The sequence below is a fragment of the Vipera ursinii genome (genome assembly GCF_947247035.1).
Source record: "Vipera ursinii genome assembly, chromosome: 6".
Classification (NCBI taxonomy): Eukaryota; Metazoa; Chordata; class Lepidosauria; order Squamata; family Viperidae; genus Vipera; species Vipera ursinii.
Window position 1 is genome coordinate 46990748 of NC_139515.1, and position 20804 is coordinate 47011551.

The following is a 20804-nucleotide window of genomic DNA, read 5'->3' on the forward strand; positions in this document are numbered from 1 at the left end:
CAATTTTTTGAATACAATTTTTGACTTGTCTTATACCAAAGCACCTAGTACCTAGAATTCTTATTGCATGTAGTTCTATTGCAATATTTATATCTTACAGGTCTGAAGATAAAACAGCACAGGAGTAAAAAGGAAAAGAGATGTTACTTATTGGGTACTGATGGAAGATAGTAATTGCTATCATATATAAATATGAGATTACTTATCTTAATGGCATTAGCAGAAAAATTACGCTTCAGAAGGTATGCTAGAAAGTGCTTTAATAGACTACTGTGAGATGCTTTCCTGATCTATCTTTACATATTAGGATAGGATAAGGTAGGATAGGATTAGGATAAGCTTTACTTGGCCAAGTGTGATTAGACACACAAGGAAATATATATGCTAGTAAATTCAACATCCACTCCAAAAAATATTTCTAATTAAATGTGTAAGATTTTCCTAGTGTGTCACATTACATACCTTTTTCGCATTCAGGTTCCATTTCTGCGTTGGTCAAAGATTACACTTTACCAAGTGTATTCTATATGAGCAAGAAAATTTTCACTTGATGGTAGCAATGAAATATAAGCTTGTAGCTTGTTGCTGCAATTGAGTAATCTAGACTTGCACAGCCTAGATATGGCATGCCTAATTTGGATAAATTCAGAAACACCCTGTAAACGATCTATTCCTTGTACAAATCTATGAAGATTGCAATGGAATTTGGACTCCATTTCAATGTGTCTTATTAGATAGGCAATAAAAGTCCAGTTCATCCTACATGGTTGCTAAGCATCAACATCTGACTTGATGGTATCTAATCGCTCAACCAGTTAATAAAGAGTAGAATTCTAGCTAAGCTTTACTAACATCAAGGTCAATTTTCTTTGTTGTTTTATACCACCAAGTCAAGATTAACTTGAGTCTTTATTTTTTAAAAAAATAAAAGAAATTGGTGAGGGAAATGCTTCACCTTTATTGGATAAGGCTTATCTTCCTTCCTAAATGGTCTCCTAGTTTTTTGCTTAGTGCCTTTAACCATTACACCAAACTTTTCTTTTAAAGTTCTTTTAACAGTTTGATCAGTCTATTCAGAATGCTGAAATCAAGTATTAATTAGAATGAATTAGTATTCAGGGGATCTTTTTCATATCAAAAGTCTTTAAAGCTACATGCACAATGCATACGAGCAATTTCTATTTTTTTTTCCTGCAACAGAAATTGTGTAATTGGAGGATATTAGGAACATCACACCTTTTTTCCTCAACTTTTGAAACACTTACATGATGCAGCCCAAACATATTTATATTGGATTAATATATTTTTAAACCAATTTTCTATGATGCTATAAAATATTTGCGTGATGTTTCAAATTTATTTTAAAAAGGAACAGTTGCAGTTATTTAAGCAATGGAATATGATTTTTTCCATTAGACCTTTCAACGCAAATGAGTCTCTAAATACAAAGCTTTATTGAAATTGATTGACAGGTTATGTAAAAATCTGCTTCAGCCTGAAATACATGCAGTACCCTAAGGAAAAGCAGTAGCATAAGCCAAGAGCTGTTTCACAGTAAATGGTAGCATTTAAAACTCAGCCTTGGAAAAAGAGAATCCTCTCTGTGCCAAATAGCTAATGTGTCACTGAGCGTGAACAAGAGCACCAGCGCCTTGGCCATAGCCAAATCCTTTGGGGCCAAAGTTCTTTGCATAACAACCTGAAAAGAGGAAGAGTAAACTATTAGTTCCATTCCACTATAAATGGTGTTTTTTAAAAATATAATCAGATACAGAGAATATTAGTTTACAAAGTGCTTTTAAACTTGCTGGTGTGAACCAATCTCTCTACCCAGGAATCTTGTGCAGATGTTACATATACACTATACAGAGATCTCTCACCATTCAATAAAGCTGTCCAATATGACAATAATTGGAGCATACTATCATTTACATTTTCATCTGCTTAAAACTAAACCAGTGTGATAAATGACATTAAAGTAATGGTAATCCCATCTCCTGTTTAGATTTAAAATTACATATCTCGTACCAGAATGATTCTGATATTTTACCTTACCTTTGCAATAGATTTCACCCTCCTTCTCTGTCAGAGTTGTTGATTCGAGGCTTTTACCACACTTGGCACAGCGAAAACAATTTTTGTGCCAAGGCTAGAAAGAAAACAAACTATTTCAGACTTATATGTTTCATCATTTTCAGTAGATGCACATAATCTTTTTCATGGAGAAAATCTATGTGGTCACAAAGAATACTCGACACTAACTTGATGGCACATAATAAATCAATCTAGTCTTCTAGAGATCATTATGTTTTTCATGTTAGATTGCTTCCTTTTAGTAGAAAGCATTTAGATATAAATTTATTTGGGAAAATGACTTAGCCCCCATTCCCAGGTGGTGTTCTTTTTTATGAAATGCATTTTAAAGCAAATAAAACCAACCCAATTCTAACAAGTCAAGGTCATTGCTTTCAATTAAATCACCAAGCACATCCAGAATAGTTTGCCAGGGCATTTGCAAACTATTGTATGTCACCTTACCTTTCCAGCTCCTATTACTCTCTCAGCTGCATACACAGAGTCACCGCATCTGGAACATTTTTCTACCCCTCCAAATTTCTGAGCAAATTTTGAAGTATTTGGATTTGTTGTAGGTCGATGAGAAGGTACACTAGAATGAAAAGAACTGCTGAAATGAGTGTCTTTCTGAATCAGCAATGAACAGTCAGGCTAGACTGAGCTCTCATTAACAGTGTGCAAAATCAGGGTCTTTTATTTCTTCCTCTAAGAGCAACTATAGCTCTACAAAGAGCCACGGCAAAGGAAGGGTATATTGTTGAAGTTTAGCTGCGTTTATTGACCCCAGGAGGGCCATAAGTTGACTTCAATTGTGACAAGAGAAAAAAGGAATCTTTAAATAAAAAAATCAGTTTTGCTTGGGCAAAATGGGCTGCAAAGAATATAACACATTGATCTCTTGACATAGATCAGTAAGTCTTTCCTCAATAATGCTTTGGTTATTATTGTTACTAAATTTACCTGTTAGATCAGTAAGTCTTTCCTCAATAATGCTTTGGTTATTATTGTTACTAAATTTACCTGTTGCCTCTGTGACCAGAAGAGGCAAGCTAGTACATACTGGCTTGATGCAAGAGGAAATCACAGCAGCCAAATTTGTAAGCTGACAACCATATTCCTCCAGTGAGAAGCCATGATTTGTGTTGCACTGAACTGAACTATTATAAGATTGCTCAATTTAACTTTCACGTTTAAGACCTTAACACGATTCAACAAGGGACTAGATAGAAGTTTACTTCTTCCTCACCGTGTTTCATCTGATCATAAAACATTTTAATCAATAGGAACTGATCTTGGCAAAAAGATAACCTCGCTTTTTTTGAGCTTTGCTCTCACAGGATGTAACAATCCATTACGTACAAATAAAAAAGAAATGGCATTTTTCTACAAATGCTGCGTCTCTTGAACAGCCTCAGATCATTAATGCTCAAATATACAACCAGAGCGATCTTTTTTTTTATTGAAAAGTTTTAAAATACAGTTTTCCTTTAAGAATCCCCCCTTCCCCCTCCCTCCTCCCCCCTCCCTACCTCCCCCCTCCCCCCCCTCCCCCCCCCCGACTTCCCAGAGCTAAATACAAGGTATATATATAAAAAGCAATCATAAACAATCATATACTAACAATTATAAACTCTAAAATCCATCACTCTCTAGCTTATATAGGATAAAACAAACCTTAATGATATTGAATATGTATAAAAAGAAACTAAGATAAGAAAAAAAAACACGAAAGAAGACTTATTCAAATGCTACATAAAACTTCTTAACCCTATACTTGTTCTGGATAAAATCAATCCATTTTCTCCATTCCATAATATAGCGTTCTTGCGAATGATCTTTCAAATAGGCCGAAATCTTCGCCATCTCTGCCAGGTCGGAAACCTTTAAAGTCCACTCCTCTATGGTCGGCAGTTCCTCTTTCTTCCAATATTGGCCTATCAAAAGTCTTGCCGCCATAATTAAGTTCAGCATCAACTTAATGTCCACAACTGTAGCGTCTGCAATTATTCCCAACAAAAAAAGTTGCGGACAAAACTTTATCCTCTGTTTAAAAATCTTCTGCATATTCCACCAGACTTTTATCCAAAAAGCCTTAAACTTCTTACATGTCCACCATCTATGAAAATATGTTGCATCTTCATCACCACACCTCCAGCATTTAGGCTGATAATTCGGATACATACTTGCAAGCTTTTTAGGATCTAAATGCCATCTATAAAACATTTTATAAAAGTTCTCTCTTAAATTTTGAGCTTGAGTAAATTTTACGTTCCTCACCCAAATCTTTTCCCACGTGTCCATTGTGATAACTTCCTGGATATTTTGGGCCCATTTTATCATACAATCCTTAACAAGCTCTGTTTCTGAGTCAATCTCTATCAATGCAAGATATATCCGTTTGATATGTGCTGGTCCCTGATTCCTAATTTGCTTTATCAAATTTTCATCAGTCATTGTAAATCCATTTTTCTGGTCTTCTTTCCACCTGGCCCGTAACTGAGTATATTGAAACCAATTTTGAACAACCTTCTCTTCTCGCAAGAGGCTATATGATTTCAAACACCAAACGTTTCTTTCCAAACTGAGAATCTCCTTGTAGATAGTCAGATCATGTTTGAAGCCAGCATGTATATTTTCTATTGCGTGTTTTGGAATTGCCCACAATGGTATCTTGCAACTTAACTTATGTCTATACTTCTTCCAAACTCTCAGCAATGCCTGTCTTAAAATATGCACCCTAAACACGTTGTCTACCTTCTTATCATACAACAAATATGCATGCCAGCCAAACAACAAATCGTGGCCCTCAAGATTTAATAACCTCCCTTGCATCAAATTAATCCAGTCACTTATTCCTACTAATGCAGCAGCTTCATAATATAATTTAAAATTAGGCAATTTCAGGCCACCTCTCTCACGAGTATCCTGCATAATCTTAAGTTTAACTCGTGGTTTTTTCCCTGCCCACACAAATTTATTGATACCTCGCTGCCATTCCTCCAGATTAGAATCTTTCTTAAGAATCAGTATCATTTGAAATAAAAATAAAAATTTAGGCAGGACATTCATTTTTACTGCTGCAATCCATCCCAACAAAGACAATTGCAATTTTTCCCAACTCTCCAATTCTTTTTGAATTTTCCCCCATAGTTTTTCATAATTATTTTTATATAGCTTTGTATTAGAGGGCGACAAAATCACCCCCAAATATTTAACCCTTTTAACAATCTCAAATCCAGTTAATCCTTCTAAAAGGGCCTTTTGCGGTGTTGTCATATTTTTGGCCAAAATTTTTGTTTTTTTACATTAACCTTAAATCCAGAAACCTTCCCATATTGTGTTATTATCTCCATCAGGTCCACAACAGAGTTCTCTGGCTGGGTCACTGTAACAACCAGATCGTCTGCGAATGCTCTCAATCTGTAGTCCTGATCTCCAATTTGAATCCCCTTAATTTTTTCCGAATTCCGAATTTTAACCAATAATATCTCTAATGTTAACACAAATAACAAGGGCGATAACGGACACCCTTGCCTTGTGCCCTTCTCAATATTACATGCTTCTGTCAAGCTATTATTAACTATAATTCGGGCAGTTTGTTTTTGATATAATGCCCTAATCGGTTGTAAAAAAGTTTCCCCAAAATCCATTTTATCTAAAACTTTCAACAGAAATTTCCAATTCAATTGATCAAAAGCTTTTTCAGCATCTAAAAAAATTAGCGCCGCAGCAATCTGGTTGTTCCTTTCCAAAAACTCTAACACATCAACTATATGCCTCACATTATTTTTCATTTGCCTACCACTAATAAACCCTGTTTGATCCCCATGAATCACCTGTTGCAGAACCCTCATCAGTCTATTAGCCAACACCTTAGCAAATATCTTGTAATCTGTGTTTAAAAGTGATATCGGTCTATAATTTTTAACTTGAGTAGCATCTTGGTCTTCCTTCGGAATCAAAGAGATAAAAGCTGTTCTCCAAGACGGTGGCACCTTTCCCCCCCTCTGGATTGTCTGGAACAGTTCCTTTAACGGTTTTATCATTTCTAATTGTAAATTTTTGTAATAGGCCGCAGTCAAGCCATCCGTACCTGGTGCTTTATCCACCTTCAATTCCTTAATTGCTGTAAAAATTTCTTCTTCTGTGATCAGTTGATTAATCCCTTCTTTTTGTACTTGCGTAAGAACCGGGATGCTAGCATTTTCCAAATATATATCAATGTCTTTTTCATTAATTTTCTCCTTAGCATATAATTTAGAATAAAAATCCACAAAAGCGTCCTTGATAAGGTCCTGTTGAAACACAACCCTTCCTTTATGCTCAATCTTGTCTATATTAGAAGCCCTTTGTTTTTTCCTCAATCTATAAGCTAACCATCTACCTGGTTTATTAGCGTTGCAAAAAGTATTATGCCTGGCAAACCGCAGATTGGTTGCCACTTGGTCAGCCATTAATTTATCAAATTGTCCTCTTAACAATTTAATAGCCTCCTTAGTCTTCACATCCTCTGAGTTCAAAATCAAAGCCTTTTCTTTTTCCTTTATTTCATTCTCCAGTTCTTTCCTCCTAGCTTCCACAGCACGTCTATGTTTGTTGTTCATATATATCAACACCCCTCTCATGTATGCCTTGCTAGCATCCCACACCATATCCATAGAAGTACCTTTATTCATATTAGTTTCAAAAAAATCCTTTATCCGCTGTTTGCATTCTTCCACATTTCTCTGATTTCTAAACAAATTCTCATTTACGCGCCACGAGCGCCTGTCTCTTTTCTCCTTATCAATCTCTAACCAAACTGGACTATGATCAGAGATAGTTCTTGCACAAATCTTCACCTTTTTAGTCCTCAAAAAAAAGTCATTAGTCACCAAAATAAAATCAATCCTCGAAAACCAGAGCGATCTTTTTATTCCACTTTTATTTAAGGTGTTCTTGATAGTTTGTATGTAATAGATAATACATCTAATGTTTCAAGCTAGAGACCTAAGAAAAAGAGAAGGCTATTTTCAACATCCAGTTATTTGCTATAGTTCAAATTGTAGCCAGCTAGAGGTAAATAACTGCTGTACCTACTTGTCATGCTTTATGCCAAGCCTTTCTCCTCTGTCCATATTGAGAGTGCCTGCTCCTTGCCCGTAGCCATATCCTTTGGGGCCATATTTTTTCCCATAACAAGACTTGCAGTATATTTCTTCATCATGCATGGCCACAGTTGTGCTATCCAGGTTTTTCCGGCATATCACTAAGGAAGAAGTTAGATATGTTTATTACCTAAAAGAAAGTTTCAGTAGCTATGTCTATTTAAAACTGAGGGGACTGGTTCTTTGAATAACAGTATTATATTCTGTTCTATTAATATGTTCTGTCCTCTTTGGCTTTTAAGATCTGCATTTGCAGAAGGAAAACTTGATTAAATTTAATTTGTGAGGCTATGAAAGGAGCATTTTTTTCCTTTATTTCAAACCTCATAGAACTATTTACATCAGTCCCAATAAGTTTAATCATGCAAGAGTTCCCAAGGACATGTTACCTTTACAAAACATCTACAGCTTTATACCAAACAAGGACTGTTTTGTTAGCTGTTTCATTAATATTTTTGTGTGAAACAGCTAAAATACAGAGCCAATTTAAATCCATGTTCATAACAAGCTTATTACTTATTCCTCTTTTAGACGTAGGTTGCTTGTTTAGTTGGCTGGGAAACAAGTATATCTGTATTAGTAAGACAAGTATCTCTGTATTAATAAGCAAATAAAAGCAACTTTTATACAATCACAGTTGTGCATTATACACATTTTATAAAAATTAAGAATTAAATAATTCAATTTAGACTTGCTGAAAACAGTGTTGCTTTGAGTATTTGATCAAAAACAGGCATTTTAGAATTAATATAGTAGTAGACCATAATGCTTGCTCAGTAACTTAGATATCTCCACAACTAAGATTATAAAAGCTGAAACATTGGCATCAGGATCAAACCAGATGTTAATACAAATGAAGAGCCATTCTAAAATTTCAAGCTAAGAGCAATGGAAATAAGCGCTGTGAAAGAATTAACTCTTTATGGAATTAGATCTGTCTGCTTCTCCTTTCCTCAACCAGGAAAGCAGAGCTGTACTGCTGCAATAACTTTTAGAAATGGTTTTGTTTGGTATCAGTTTTTGTTCAGGTACTAAAATTGGATTCCATGCTTCAGTTTAACTGTGTACAGTATCAATGTTTCACACTTTCCTAAGACACTATCATGTTTCCAAGGTTCAAACTCATTGGATTTAGCAATTATAAGTTTAACAAAGAAACTCTTGAGCTCAATTCTACACGTAGAGAAGCTAAATTATATATTCCTTCATCACTGAGTATATTCTGTATATTTTAGAAACTTATTCCTTCTTGATGTTTTGTAAAATGTGAAGAAGCAATCCTGAAAGCAAACTATAAAACTTTAAAAATATCCATTCACTGCACGGATTTTACTGTAAGCAATATCTTTCATGGTAGTTGAAACTTGATTGAGCTTCTATTTAAATGTACCTTATAAAAATTCCAATTCAACTTTCAGTTTAATTAGTTTTTATCCTTTTATTTTATATGTTACAATTAGCATTTATTAAATAATAGTATTGTTCATGATACCCTATCAGCCAATTGTTTGAAATAATTAGAAGATGCTAAAATGGGAATCATGTTTTAGTACAAAAATTCAGAATCTTAACAATCTGCTAAGCTAAACAATTGCATCAACTCTGTTCTTAAAAACAGTCTACAACCTCTATGGCAAAGCCCAAGAGAATTTCATCTCCATTAGGCTGAAATAGAAAATAACTACTGTAAACCACATCATTAATTTATTTGATATAAGCATTGAAGGGAATCAAACTAGTAAATAATTTCTCAAAATGATATCTAAAATGTGGATTTCTAGAGTAGCTTACAGTATGAGAACTGCATCTTGATAGATTAATTCTGTATTCTGCTAGCACATTTTTGTCAACAGAATAAATAATAAGCTTTATATTTAAAGTTGTCTACATGGATCAAAGTGACAATCTTGTGTATCATTAGCAGGTATGATGATATATTTCAGAATTGTATTACCTATTACCTGTTCTTTTAAAACTGCCAATGTTAGTCAGAACTAAATGACTATCTGAAAGCATTCTTTTAACTGTACATTTGTTCTGCAGAGTCTGCATGAATTACCCAGGAATTATGGAATACAAACTTGCAAAATACAATCTTATATCATTTCACATTGTGACCTTTGGAGCCCAAGATAAGATAAGATAAGATAATCTTTATTGTCATTTACTTTGGGCACAATGGCACACATCAAAAATGAAATTTCGTTGCCCGCTCTCAAAGTGAGACACATACATGACACATACCTAAAACATACTACATACAACATATGTATAGACCTACACCCCTACTTATACATAACAATAAAATATTAAATACTGTCCAACTTGAAAATATATACCGGAAGGAGGAAGGTGGCAACTGTATAGCTCAGTACTAAATTTATGTTCTTGCTATTTATAATCTTATGATCCATACTGCTCAAATACTGCTAATTCATTCAAAAAGAGTTTCATAAGTACTTACTACAAAGAAAGCAACATCTGTGGAAGCTTCTCCCATCACACTGGACTTCTTCCGCATGGTATACTATTCTGCCACAGGCTCCACATTTGTTTCCACCTCCCCAGTTTGGCATTTTGAATCTGCAGAATAAATGCTAACAATTAACAATAGGATTAAATATGTGCTCCCACCAAGGCCTTTTTTGCCCAAACCCCCAAGCGCCGTAGTCCATGCTGCAAACCGGCTCCAAGCCTTATTCAGTCTCAGTAACAGAGAAAGCGGGTTCCATCTACAAAAGAAGTTGGGGGAGGAGAGAAAGGGATGACCAAAGCCTCCTTTGGTGCCAGTTAATTACTGGCTGCTGAAGACACACTTTATAGATGTACAAAAATGAGTCCATGGGAGCCAGAGGTTTTAGCCACATTTGCCTGCACTTTTTATTTTATTAAAGAGTTTTAAAAATTTCTTTACAATACATATCCCCAAAACCCACCCACCCCAAACCACCCCCCTTCCCCCCCACTTCCCAGAGCTGAATACAGGGTTATAGATATAATAATCATATTCTAACTAAAATTATCCATTATAAAATTAACCAAATTCATAATGTGCTTTAACTCCCCTTTAACATAGATACATTCAAATTATTAAAAACTTAATAATAATAACTTAAGCAAAAATATAATCAATACTAATACTAAAATTAATAACAATATCCCTCTAAAATCTACTCATAAACTAAGTGGAACTTTTTAGTCCCATATTTATTCTGAATATAATCTATCCATCTTCTCCAAACTGAAATATATCTTTCTTGTGAATGATCCTTCAAATAAGCAGAAATCTTAGACATTTCTGCAAGATTCCAAACTTTAAACACCCATTCTTCTATAGTAGGCAAACTATCCTTCTTCCAGTATTGTCCCAACAGTAACCGTGCTGCTGTTATCAAATTCAACATCAGATTGGTTTCTTTAGTATCACAATCTACAACAATACCCAATAAACACAATTGTGGAGAAAACTTTATCTTTCTCTTAAAAATCTTTTGAATGTTCCACCAAATTTTAATCCAAAAAGCTTTATTTCTACAAGTCCACCACATATGAAAATAGGTGGCACCTAAACTACCACATCTCCAGCATTTAGACTGTAGGTTAGGATACATGTTAGACAACTTTTTGGGATCCAAATGCCATCTACAAAACATTTTATAAAAATTTTCTCTTAAATTTTGAGCCTGTGTAAATTTAACATTTCTAACCCAGATTACCTCCCAAATATCCAACGGAATTTGGTTCCTGGATATTTTGTGCCCACTTTATCATACGATCTTTAACTAATTCCGTTTCCGAATCCAATTCAATTAAAACATTATATATCCTCTTTATATATGCATGATTTAAATCTCTAATTTGTTTTACTAAGTTTTCATCTGTAGTTGTGATGCCAACCTTCTGATCCAGCTTCCACCTAGCTTTCAATTGGGTATATTGAAACCAAGAGTAACTTATGTTTTCTTGTTTTAACTCATCTAATGATTTAAGTTGCCAATTATTCCCTTCCAATCTAATTCCTTATAGGAAAACATATCCAAACTCACTCCCATAGATACGCCTTCTATCGCGTGTCCGGGAATTCCCCAAATTGGTATTTTATAATTTAACTTATAATAATACTTTTTCCAGACACGCAGCAAGGCACTTCTAAGAATATGAGATTTAAAAGCCCTGTCCACCTTTTTATCATAAAGCAAATATGCATGCCATCCATAAACCAAGTCCCAACCCTCAAGGTGAAGTATTCTTTTATTAGTTAAATTAAGCCAATCGCTAACCCATGTCAAGACCACCGCATCATAATACAATTTCAAATTAGGCACCTTGAGTCCCACTCTTTCCCTAGCATCTTGCAGAATCTTAAATGTGACTCTTGGTTTTTTCCCTGCCCAGATAAATTTATTAATACCCTTCTGCCATTCATCAAGGTTGGCATCCTTTTTCAATATACGGTAGGTATCATTTGAACCAAAAAGAGAAACTTCGGCAGAACATTCATTTTAACAGCTGCGATTCTTCCTAATAAAGATAATTGTAATTTTTTCCAATTATTTAAATCCTTTTGTATCTTCAACCATAGTGTTTCATAGTTATTCTTATATAATTTTGCATTTGAAGCTGCAATATACACTCCCAAATACTTAACCTTTTTTACTATTTCATAACATTTCCCTTTCACTCATAGACATATTCTTAGACAATATCTTGGTCTTATTACTATTTACCTTAAACCCAGAAACCTTTCCATACTGAGTTATAATTTCCATCAAATCTATAACCGATTGTATCGGTTGAGATAATGTCACAACCAAGTCATCAGCAAAAGCTCTCAATCTATAATCATTCTGTTTTATTTTAATTCCCTTTATCATACAGGACTCTCGAATTTTAATTAATAAAATCTCTAACGTTAAAACAAACAACAATGGTGATAGGGGGCATGCCTGCACTTGTAGTTTGTTGGAAGAAGAGTGGTAAACTTGTCTACTATTCAATAATGAGTGTAAACATTAGGATGAAGGAACAGTGTTGGATGAAACTTCCAGCTATCGTCCACTCAATTGTTCTTTTGGCACAGAGGCTCACCAGTGTTACAAGCACCTGGTAGACATGTTTACTGTTCTTTCTACTGCTTAAGTGAAGGATAATAGAATAGTCTGAAGGTGAGGTTCAGTTTAATTACGATTTTCTTTTCCTGTAGAACTTATATATAGAAGCTGCTAAGCAATGACTGCTTAGATGTAAACATGATTGGAATATGGCTGGAATAATTAATCCCAAATAAAACATCTTCATCCATTTGTTGTATTGCAGTACATGCCTAATTTAATGCTAGCATGCCAATAATGCTATATTTTTGAGAATCTTAGATTATAGCATAGTTTTGCATCACATAATGATCAAAATGAAGTGAAAAATGACAATGTCATATACTTCAAGTACCTGTAATTTTTCCATAAACTTCACCCTAAAAAGGATATATTTATCCTAATAGTTTGTTTCATTACTATTCAAAATCTATTCAAAGTATGATCCAAAGACAGGCAAATATGTTTCAAAATCTTAACATTAGAAGACTCCCACATTTTGTGGTATCTCCTAAAGATTAGAAGACGCTTGTCATTCCACAGTCTGTTTTGACAACAAAGTAACCAAGAATTATAAACAAGCTTTCCTTTCCATTTGCAACTCTAATAATTCATTATTACAAATAATTAAAATTGGTGTTCTTGCACATTTGCTATTTTTATTAGGAATATTTGATACTTTTTAAAGAAAGATATCATAATGTCTGCAATTCTTCAGAGTATAAGAATCTAGATATTTAAAGCTTTAGAGATTCCTTAATCTACAGCAATGTTTCTCAACCTTTGAAGAATTCTGGGAGTTGAAGTCCACACCTCTTCAAGTGGTCAAGGTTGAGAAACACTGATATACAGTATTCCCTGGATGGTTTTACAAATGAATCACATTTTCATTTCTGTGACACAGGCAAATTCATGTTAGGATTTAGTGCTCCAGTCTGTCTTGGTGCATTTCAGAAAACTGTTCTTCATGAAGCAATTTAGAGAGATTATCACTGCTCTTTATGATGTTTCACTGCAGACCTACCTTTTAAAATTAATATAGTATGACAACCTGAAGTGTTTGAGAGACCTTAAATGCAGTTGGCTCTCAAATTTCATGTAATACAATATCTTACTGCTCGATTTGTATAGAAGCTGCACATTTACAGTAATGTATATACTGTTTCCATCCAAAGACTTGCCTTTGGTTTAGCACATGGGTTGGCAACCCACAGCTCTGGAGCCGCATGCGGCTCTTTCAGCCTGCTCCTGTGGCTCCCAGCCTCCTCCGCCATTTGGAGAGAGAGAGAGAGAGAGAGAGAGAGAGAGAGAGAGAGAGAGAGAGAGAGAGGCACTTGTGCTTTCTCTCTCGCTCTCTCTCTCCATGCGGACTTGCCCCCTCGCGGGGCTCCTGATTAGCCCAGGCGCCCCGCTCCCTGGCAGCCAGGATTTCCCTTTCCCGGGCTGGCCCCGTCCGAGGTGCACGTGGCCGGCCTGCGATCCCCATCCGGCAAGCCAATTTAAAGCCAGCCCAACCAGCTTGTCAGAGAAGAATATGAGGTGAGCAGAAGACTGGGGGGGGGGAGAGATTATGAAATCAAATCGGGAGGGAGAAGGGAAGAGTTTGCTTCCTTTTTAGGGATCGCACCGAGGGGGTAATGGGAAACGGGAGCGGCAGGGGAAGACTGGGGGAAAACAGGATGGTTAGACCTACCCCCGCACCAGCCAGCTTTGCTCCTGGGGCTAAGCCACCGACTTGATTAAGCAGGCATGCTGAGTAGACCCACCACTGTTCATTCAGATGTATTCTGGCCCAGTTGAAACTTCCAAGTGATTTTCAAGGGCAATATCCTGTTGTTTTGGATAGCAAGATGGGCAGCATATAAATTTAATAAGTAACAGTTAAGCCATGAGATGACAAAACTGTGAGTGGCTGTCTATAGAGTCTCCCAATTCAGGAAGAGATGCAACTAGTGAAGTTGTGCAATGCTGCCTTGGCTATTGCCACTCTTGAACAGGAGTGGCGAGTCAAGGAATACCTCCAGATTGCCTATCACTTCTGAATGGGGAAATGCAATTCACCTAGGAGTAATCTCACTTTAGGTGATCCTAAGAACCACAGCCATTTGATTTTAGTAGAATTGAGCCAAGATCAATTCTTTCCCTTCCAGGCCCAAACAGATTCCAGGCACTGGGATAGAACTTTAACAACCTCATTTGGTTGACCTGGAATTAAAATTATTGGGTATCATCAGAATACTGAAATCAGACTCTAAGACTGCAGATGACCCAGCAGTTTCATGTGAATGTTGAACAAGAGGGGGGAAAAAAGCATTGAACTTTATGGCACTCCATAAAGAAAAGGTATGGGGAGCAAACTCTTCCCCTCCTTGCCAACACTGACTGAAACCAACCTTGAAGGAAAAAAAGAGAACCACTGCAATATGGTGCCTCCAATTCCCAAATCCTGGAGTCAGTCAAGGAGGATACCAGAATTGACAGTATCAAAAGCTGCTGAAATATCAATCAGCACTAGGACAGATTCACTAACTGCATTCCAGTTTTGCTCCAGATCATCAACATGCGTGACTAAGACCGTCTCTGTACAATCTCAGGCAGGAACCCAGATTAGAATGAATCTATCTTTCTTCAGTTATCTGCAACTGCAACCCCACCATCTTGTCTTCAACTGTCTCTAAAAAGTTAAGGTTGGTGACTAGATGGTAATTGATAGTTGGGTCCAAGTTTATGGTTGGTTTATGGTTTATTAAATTTTTATACCGCCCTTCTCCCGAAGGACTCAGGGCGGTGAACAGGGCATATCATAAAACTACAAAAATACAAAAGTTAAAAAAGAATTAAATTATTGCCCACAGTAAAAACAATAGAAAATATATATAAATATTAAAACCCTAACTCCCCATCAGGCCAGGCCAGCTTGTTCAAATAAATGGGTCTTTAACCCGCGCCGGAAGGAGCGGAGATCCGGTGCCATCCGGAGCTCAACCGGCAGCTGATTCCACAAAGCCGGAGCGCCCACAGAGAAGGCCGTCCCCCTGGGGGCCACCAGCCGACAGTCTTTTGAGGAGAGAACACACCGCCTTCTTCAAGGTGGAAGGCACCACTTCTTTCAAAAAGGCTGACACTACCACATACAGCCCACGGCTTGGCTGCCTTAATGATCTCAGAAGGATTTGGGCCCAAGAAACAAGTGACTAAACAAATAATGCAAGGGATCCTTATCTGCTTCTTCAGTACTTAATATCTTAAATTCATCCCAGATCATAATACCAGACTAAGCCCACATTTCTGCCAGACATGCCTAGTTGGAGTCCAACATATTGCAGATTTGAGCAACTTTAACCATCAATTAGCCAAAATACTCCTGTGGCCCTGCCTGACAGAGAAAGGTCACTCTAAAAATGATAGTTTTTAATCTGACACAATCATTTAACATTATAACATTTATTCATGTTTTGAAAAAGAAAGTTTCTCCCAGAAGAACAAGAAAGGATAAAAACTTGTGCCAGGTTTATGTTATTGGTTATGAAAGATGACAAAACTGATTCATGCTTGTAGGATCTAAATTTTGGGATTAGCCCTCTAACTCAATCCTCAACGGTACAAAGAAACACACAGCAATTAAATAGAAAGGTAACCTTCTTGTAACATAGTCACCAGTTCAGTTTTTTATAGTTTAATAAATAAGAAATAACTAGGCTCATCATTCTCCAGAAGAAAATGTACGCATACCTGGAGAATGAAAACACAGAAAGGCTAAGATCACACAACACTCAGTACCCATGGTTAATGGAATTAATCAGTTTTTCTAGGTTCTTGCACCACACTGAACCATAATCTAATCACATTGAGCCACAAACAGGTCAATACATTTTAGCTTACAAATATTTTATGAATCCACGCAAGAAAAACATATTGTACCGATAAACTACAAAACAGTGCTTGAGAATTTATTCTGTCATCATACAAAAAGAAAAGTTGATTATTCATATCTGAAACAATTTATCTTATTGTTATTGTTTAGACTTCCAATACTCGCTGTTTTAGATCTAAGGTCTCTATGAAAGTACTATATTATATAAAAGATGATCTTTAATCTTTAGCCAATGACAACCTTCATTTTCAGTTTTTATAATTATCTTAAGTTTTAAAGTGTACAACCTAATGATAATATAACATGTACTTCGGCCCTAAGTCTCAAAGGCTGTATTAGAAAAGAAAATCAGTGCAGGACATTTTATAAATTGTAATAAGCTATAAAAATATACATATCTTATGTACTATATTTTTCATAATATGGATATTTATGTTATTTCATCTACTTCAGAAATGACTAGTTTACTAGTTCCATCTCCCTACAAATCTTTTCAGCCCACGTTTTTTCCAAAGTTTGATAAAGTATTTCTACAATAGGATGCCTTCATCATAATTGTAAAGCAAGATAAAATTTAGTATTTCCATACCATACAATTTTACCTTGGATATACTCATTACAGGAAAGGCAAATATGATAAAATAAATTTTAGTAAAATATCTAAAATTAGCTTCTATTATCCAATTGTTTCCATGCTATTTAAAACCTCCAACCTAGAAAATTTTCTATACTCTGATTTGGAGGCTATAGAACAAGTTCTATGAATCAGATGAGATTACATAATTTTTGGGATCTATCCTAGGAAAGTAATAGCACTAGATTTTCCATCCTTCCTTGTTTTGTCTTCATGACAAAATTTGTTGTGTTAAAGAGTAAATTTATTCCAAAATAAAAACATATTTTGATCGAAGTTATAAAACAGAATATAAATTGCCTGTTTGAGGACTATTCAAGTTTTCCTGAGAAGCTTCTAAATATTGCAGTGATAAAATTTAAACAAAACTCTTTTGAAATATAGAAGACAGCACCAGATTTACAGCCATCCAACAATGGACAGCCATTTTCACCAAATATTCAAAATTTTTGTTACATTCTCATATGTTCCAATTCATTTTCAAAAGATAAGAATTTCCATTATTGCAACCTTTGAGGATAGGATAGTGAACATCAGCAAGCCAACCACAGACTGCCAATGAATGTGATTAAGCTACATTAAATGCATCAATTAGTTTTCTATTAAGAGGTTTACCACAAGGACTCATACTTTTACTAAGGGGCATTTTTTAAAAAATCCCACAAAAGAGAAATAAGGGAACCTCCAGCAGATTAATAGGTAAGGCTGCATTTTAAAAAAGGACAGCTATCCTTTAATCACTTCCATTTTAAATCAATATTCAACCCAATGGATATCCATCATAAACCAAGATGATTGGTTTACTAGCACACACACACACACACACACACACACACACACGTACTAAAGGAGATGGTGTTTTATTGAGCTTTTAACATATGTATTGAGCTCTAACACAGGGGTCCCCAACCACCAGTCCGTGGACCAACACAAGTCCGTGGCATGTCAGAAACCGGTTCGTGCAAACAAGCAAGCCCCATCTGCAGGATGCAGGCAGTACATGAAACCAGGTTCCCTCCAGTCCATGAAATCCTCTCTCCATGGGTTCCACACCCTGGTGCCCAAAACGTTGGGGATCTCTGCTCTAACATGTCTCCCAGTGATATAAATCAAAGTCTATGTGAGCAGTGCACCTTTTAATAGCAGTTTGCTGGCAGACATAAACTAAATGAGCAACAGTTTATGAAAGTGGATGCCTTTTAATAAAACGTGTGAATCTGAAAATGTTATTAAACTCTCAATTTTTAGCTAGAGGCTACAATTTCACATTTAACCTGCTTTCTCACAAGCAATACACTTTACAGTGTTTTCATAAATGGGATCAAGCTCAACTAGAACATAGAATAGCAGGGTTGGACTTGAGATCTTTTAGTCCAACCTTGTGATCAAGCAGGAGCCCCTTATATCATTCTGGCAAACGGTTGTCCGATGTCTTGAAATTTTTTCATTCCATTAAGCTATATACTCACACCTTTTTCACACAATACAACTAACTTCAGGCTAGGATGCCACAGATTGCTTCAAAAGTAGATTACCGCTTCAACTAAAAACGACACAAATTTCCCCAAATAAGCTTAGAAGGGGAACACAGCACTTGATCTAAAAACCAATCAAAACAAAAGTTCAGCATCCTCTAGTCTAGAGCAAGTCGGGCCAGGGGGGACGCTGAGATCCTGCAAGCCTTTATGGAAGGAAAGCTTGCAGCTAAAAAAAAAAAGTTAAACCAAGACATCTGGGTTGAATGGGCTCCTTATTAGTGCAATTAATGAAGGGTGAGAGGCGGAGAGAATGCAGGAGGAGAAAAGAAAGACAATTACCTACTTAAGGGCGGATACAGGATTTAGAAAGGTAAATCCTAGACAAATCATGAAACGCCCAGTCACTGATGTACAGATATTCTGCGCCCACCAGTACTTAGTTAGCCAGTCTTCTAAGCTGAAGTAGTAATTCATTCCAGCAGACGCTTTAAAAAAAACAAACCTCGCAAAACCTTCCATTTTGGAACAAGCACCTTTGGAAACGCCCCCGCTTAGAGGTGGTCGCGTTTGGCGGCCTTTCCCGAGGCAATTCCCTCATTGCAAACGGTCCGAGTCCAGTGAAGCCTCCCCGCAGATCCCCTCGGACTGGCTTCAGGAGCCACCAAGCAGGGCTAAGGTACAGAAGCGAAGATGGTCGAGGAGGGTGAGGAAAGCAAATCGCGAGAGAAGTCCCGACATTGTCCCTCCTACCTTCTCCATGTAAGCACGCAACGCGCACCTCACTTCGCCCCTTACCTACCAACAGCGCTGCAGCGCGATCCCCAACTCAGCCGTCGCTCTGGAAGAAATAAACCTGGAGTCTTCTTGGTGGCTGTTTATAGGCTTTCGCGAGGAGGTGGAGCCGTCCGACGGCTTCTCCAACCCAGCCCCCGCCGCCTCCTGACGTTGATCAGCTGCAGTAAAATAAGCCCTTCGTGCTCTCATTCGCGGTCATAGTGGCTTTTCGTCATTTTTTCCCCCTTAACCGCCCGTGAGCTTTTGATGTCCCCTCGGAAGGCCACCCTATTTGCATTTCATCAGAATACTAGGCAATTTTGGAACTTAATAAATCTTAGGATTCAGAGTGAAGTCAACTTGAAATATGAAACCCCTGGCTAGTTGAGTAGAAACATTTCTAGATATTCTCTCACCATCCCCATGGTGAATATATTTAATCAGGGCCTTTTTTTCTCATAGAAAGCTCAGAACGGAGTTCCGGCACCTTTTTTGGATGGAACCTTGTAGAATAGGCAAGGCAGGTTGTATGACATGTGTGAGTTCCGGCACCTTTTTCTTTTACAAAAAAAAAGCACTGTATTTAATAAAGGATATTTTGGATATAAGCTCGTATTTAGCCGGGCCACGGGCCGGTTGCATCATACGGAGGCCGCACCCACCCCAGCTCCGGCAATCCAAAAAAAAAAGTAATGATATGCCGCGACACGTCACGTGATGTGGCAAGTTTGACATCCTTAAGGGCAATATAAACTTCTTAGGTGTATTTTGGGTCCTGATCTTTGACTTACCCGTTACAGCGCTTTCTTTCATATTTTTTTTATTGTTCCCTGTGTAACCTGCCTTGGAGGTATATATGATATCAACAATTGTTTATTTCCATAGTCCTAAAGTAGATTAAAAAGGGACGCGGTGGCTCAGTGGGTTAGGACGCTGAGCTTGTCAATCAGAAGGTCGGCAGTTTGGCGGGCTGAATCCCGAGTGCCGCGTAACAGAGCGAGCGCCTGTTACTTGTCCTAGCTTCTGCCAACCTAGCAGTTTGAAAGCACATAAAAATGCAAGTAGAAAAATAGGGACCACTACGGTGGGAAGGTAACAGCGTTCCATGCGCCTTTGGCGTCTAGTCATGCCAGTCACATGAGCACGGAGACGTCCTCGGACAAGCGCTGGCTCTTCGGCTTTGAAACGGAGATGAGCACCGGCCCCTAGAGTTGGAAACGACTAGCACGCATGTGCGGGGGAACCTTTACCTTTAAAGTAGATTAAAGAAGTAAAAATGGACCCACCTAATGATAACATCATTATCAAAACGGCATTACTTGAAGTGCCACTATGTCCTTAGCTTACTGCTAAGCTTGTAAGCCGCCCTGAGTCTTTGGAGAACGGCGGGATATAAATGTAATAAAAATTTAAAAAAATAAAAATAAATCTATGCATGATATCCTACAATAAGTTTTAAAAAATCATATCCTGGTTTGCCCCATGTCAAGACATGCAAAGCCACTATGGCATATTAACCAAGTTGCATGTCCTGCTACCCCTCACCCACAATGGGCATATCTCAATCTATATGAGACTTATAAACTGCCATTTTGGTTTACAAAACCGATACCTGAAAACAAAGCTGCTCACTGACTGTTCAACTGGAACCATTATACAATCTTGTGGTAGTGAACAATCTGCATTAGTTCACTTTATAAAAATGTTAAGTGTGGCTCTTGGCAAGCCCAT

The 20804-nt window shown here is 36.9% G+C and overlaps 1 protein-coding gene across 2 annotated transcripts; it reads right to left on the minus strand.

The window, feature by feature from the left end:
- Positions 1–1228: 1228 nt before the first annotated feature.
- Positions 1229–19218, minus strand: CSRP2 (cysteine and glycine rich protein 2). Of its 2 annotated transcripts, none has more exons than XM_083365517.1 (6): positions 19099–19218; positions 9688–9806; positions 7156–7324; positions 2539–2668; positions 2056–2149; positions 1229–1699 (listed from the first exon to the last, which is right to left on the minus strand). In XM_083365517.1, exons 2-6 carry the CDS (start codon positions 9797–9799, stop codon positions 1623–1625), a joined length of 582 nt encoding a protein of 193 aa, XP_083221643.1. In that variant the 5' UTR covers positions 9800–9806; positions 19099–19218; the 3' UTR covers positions 1229–1622. The 2 variants fall into 2 exon arrangements, with proteins under 2 accessions (XP_083221643.1, XP_083221644.1); XM_083365518.1 differs by having other exon boundaries at positions 19095–19117.
- Positions 19219–20804: the final 1586 nt, after the last annotated feature.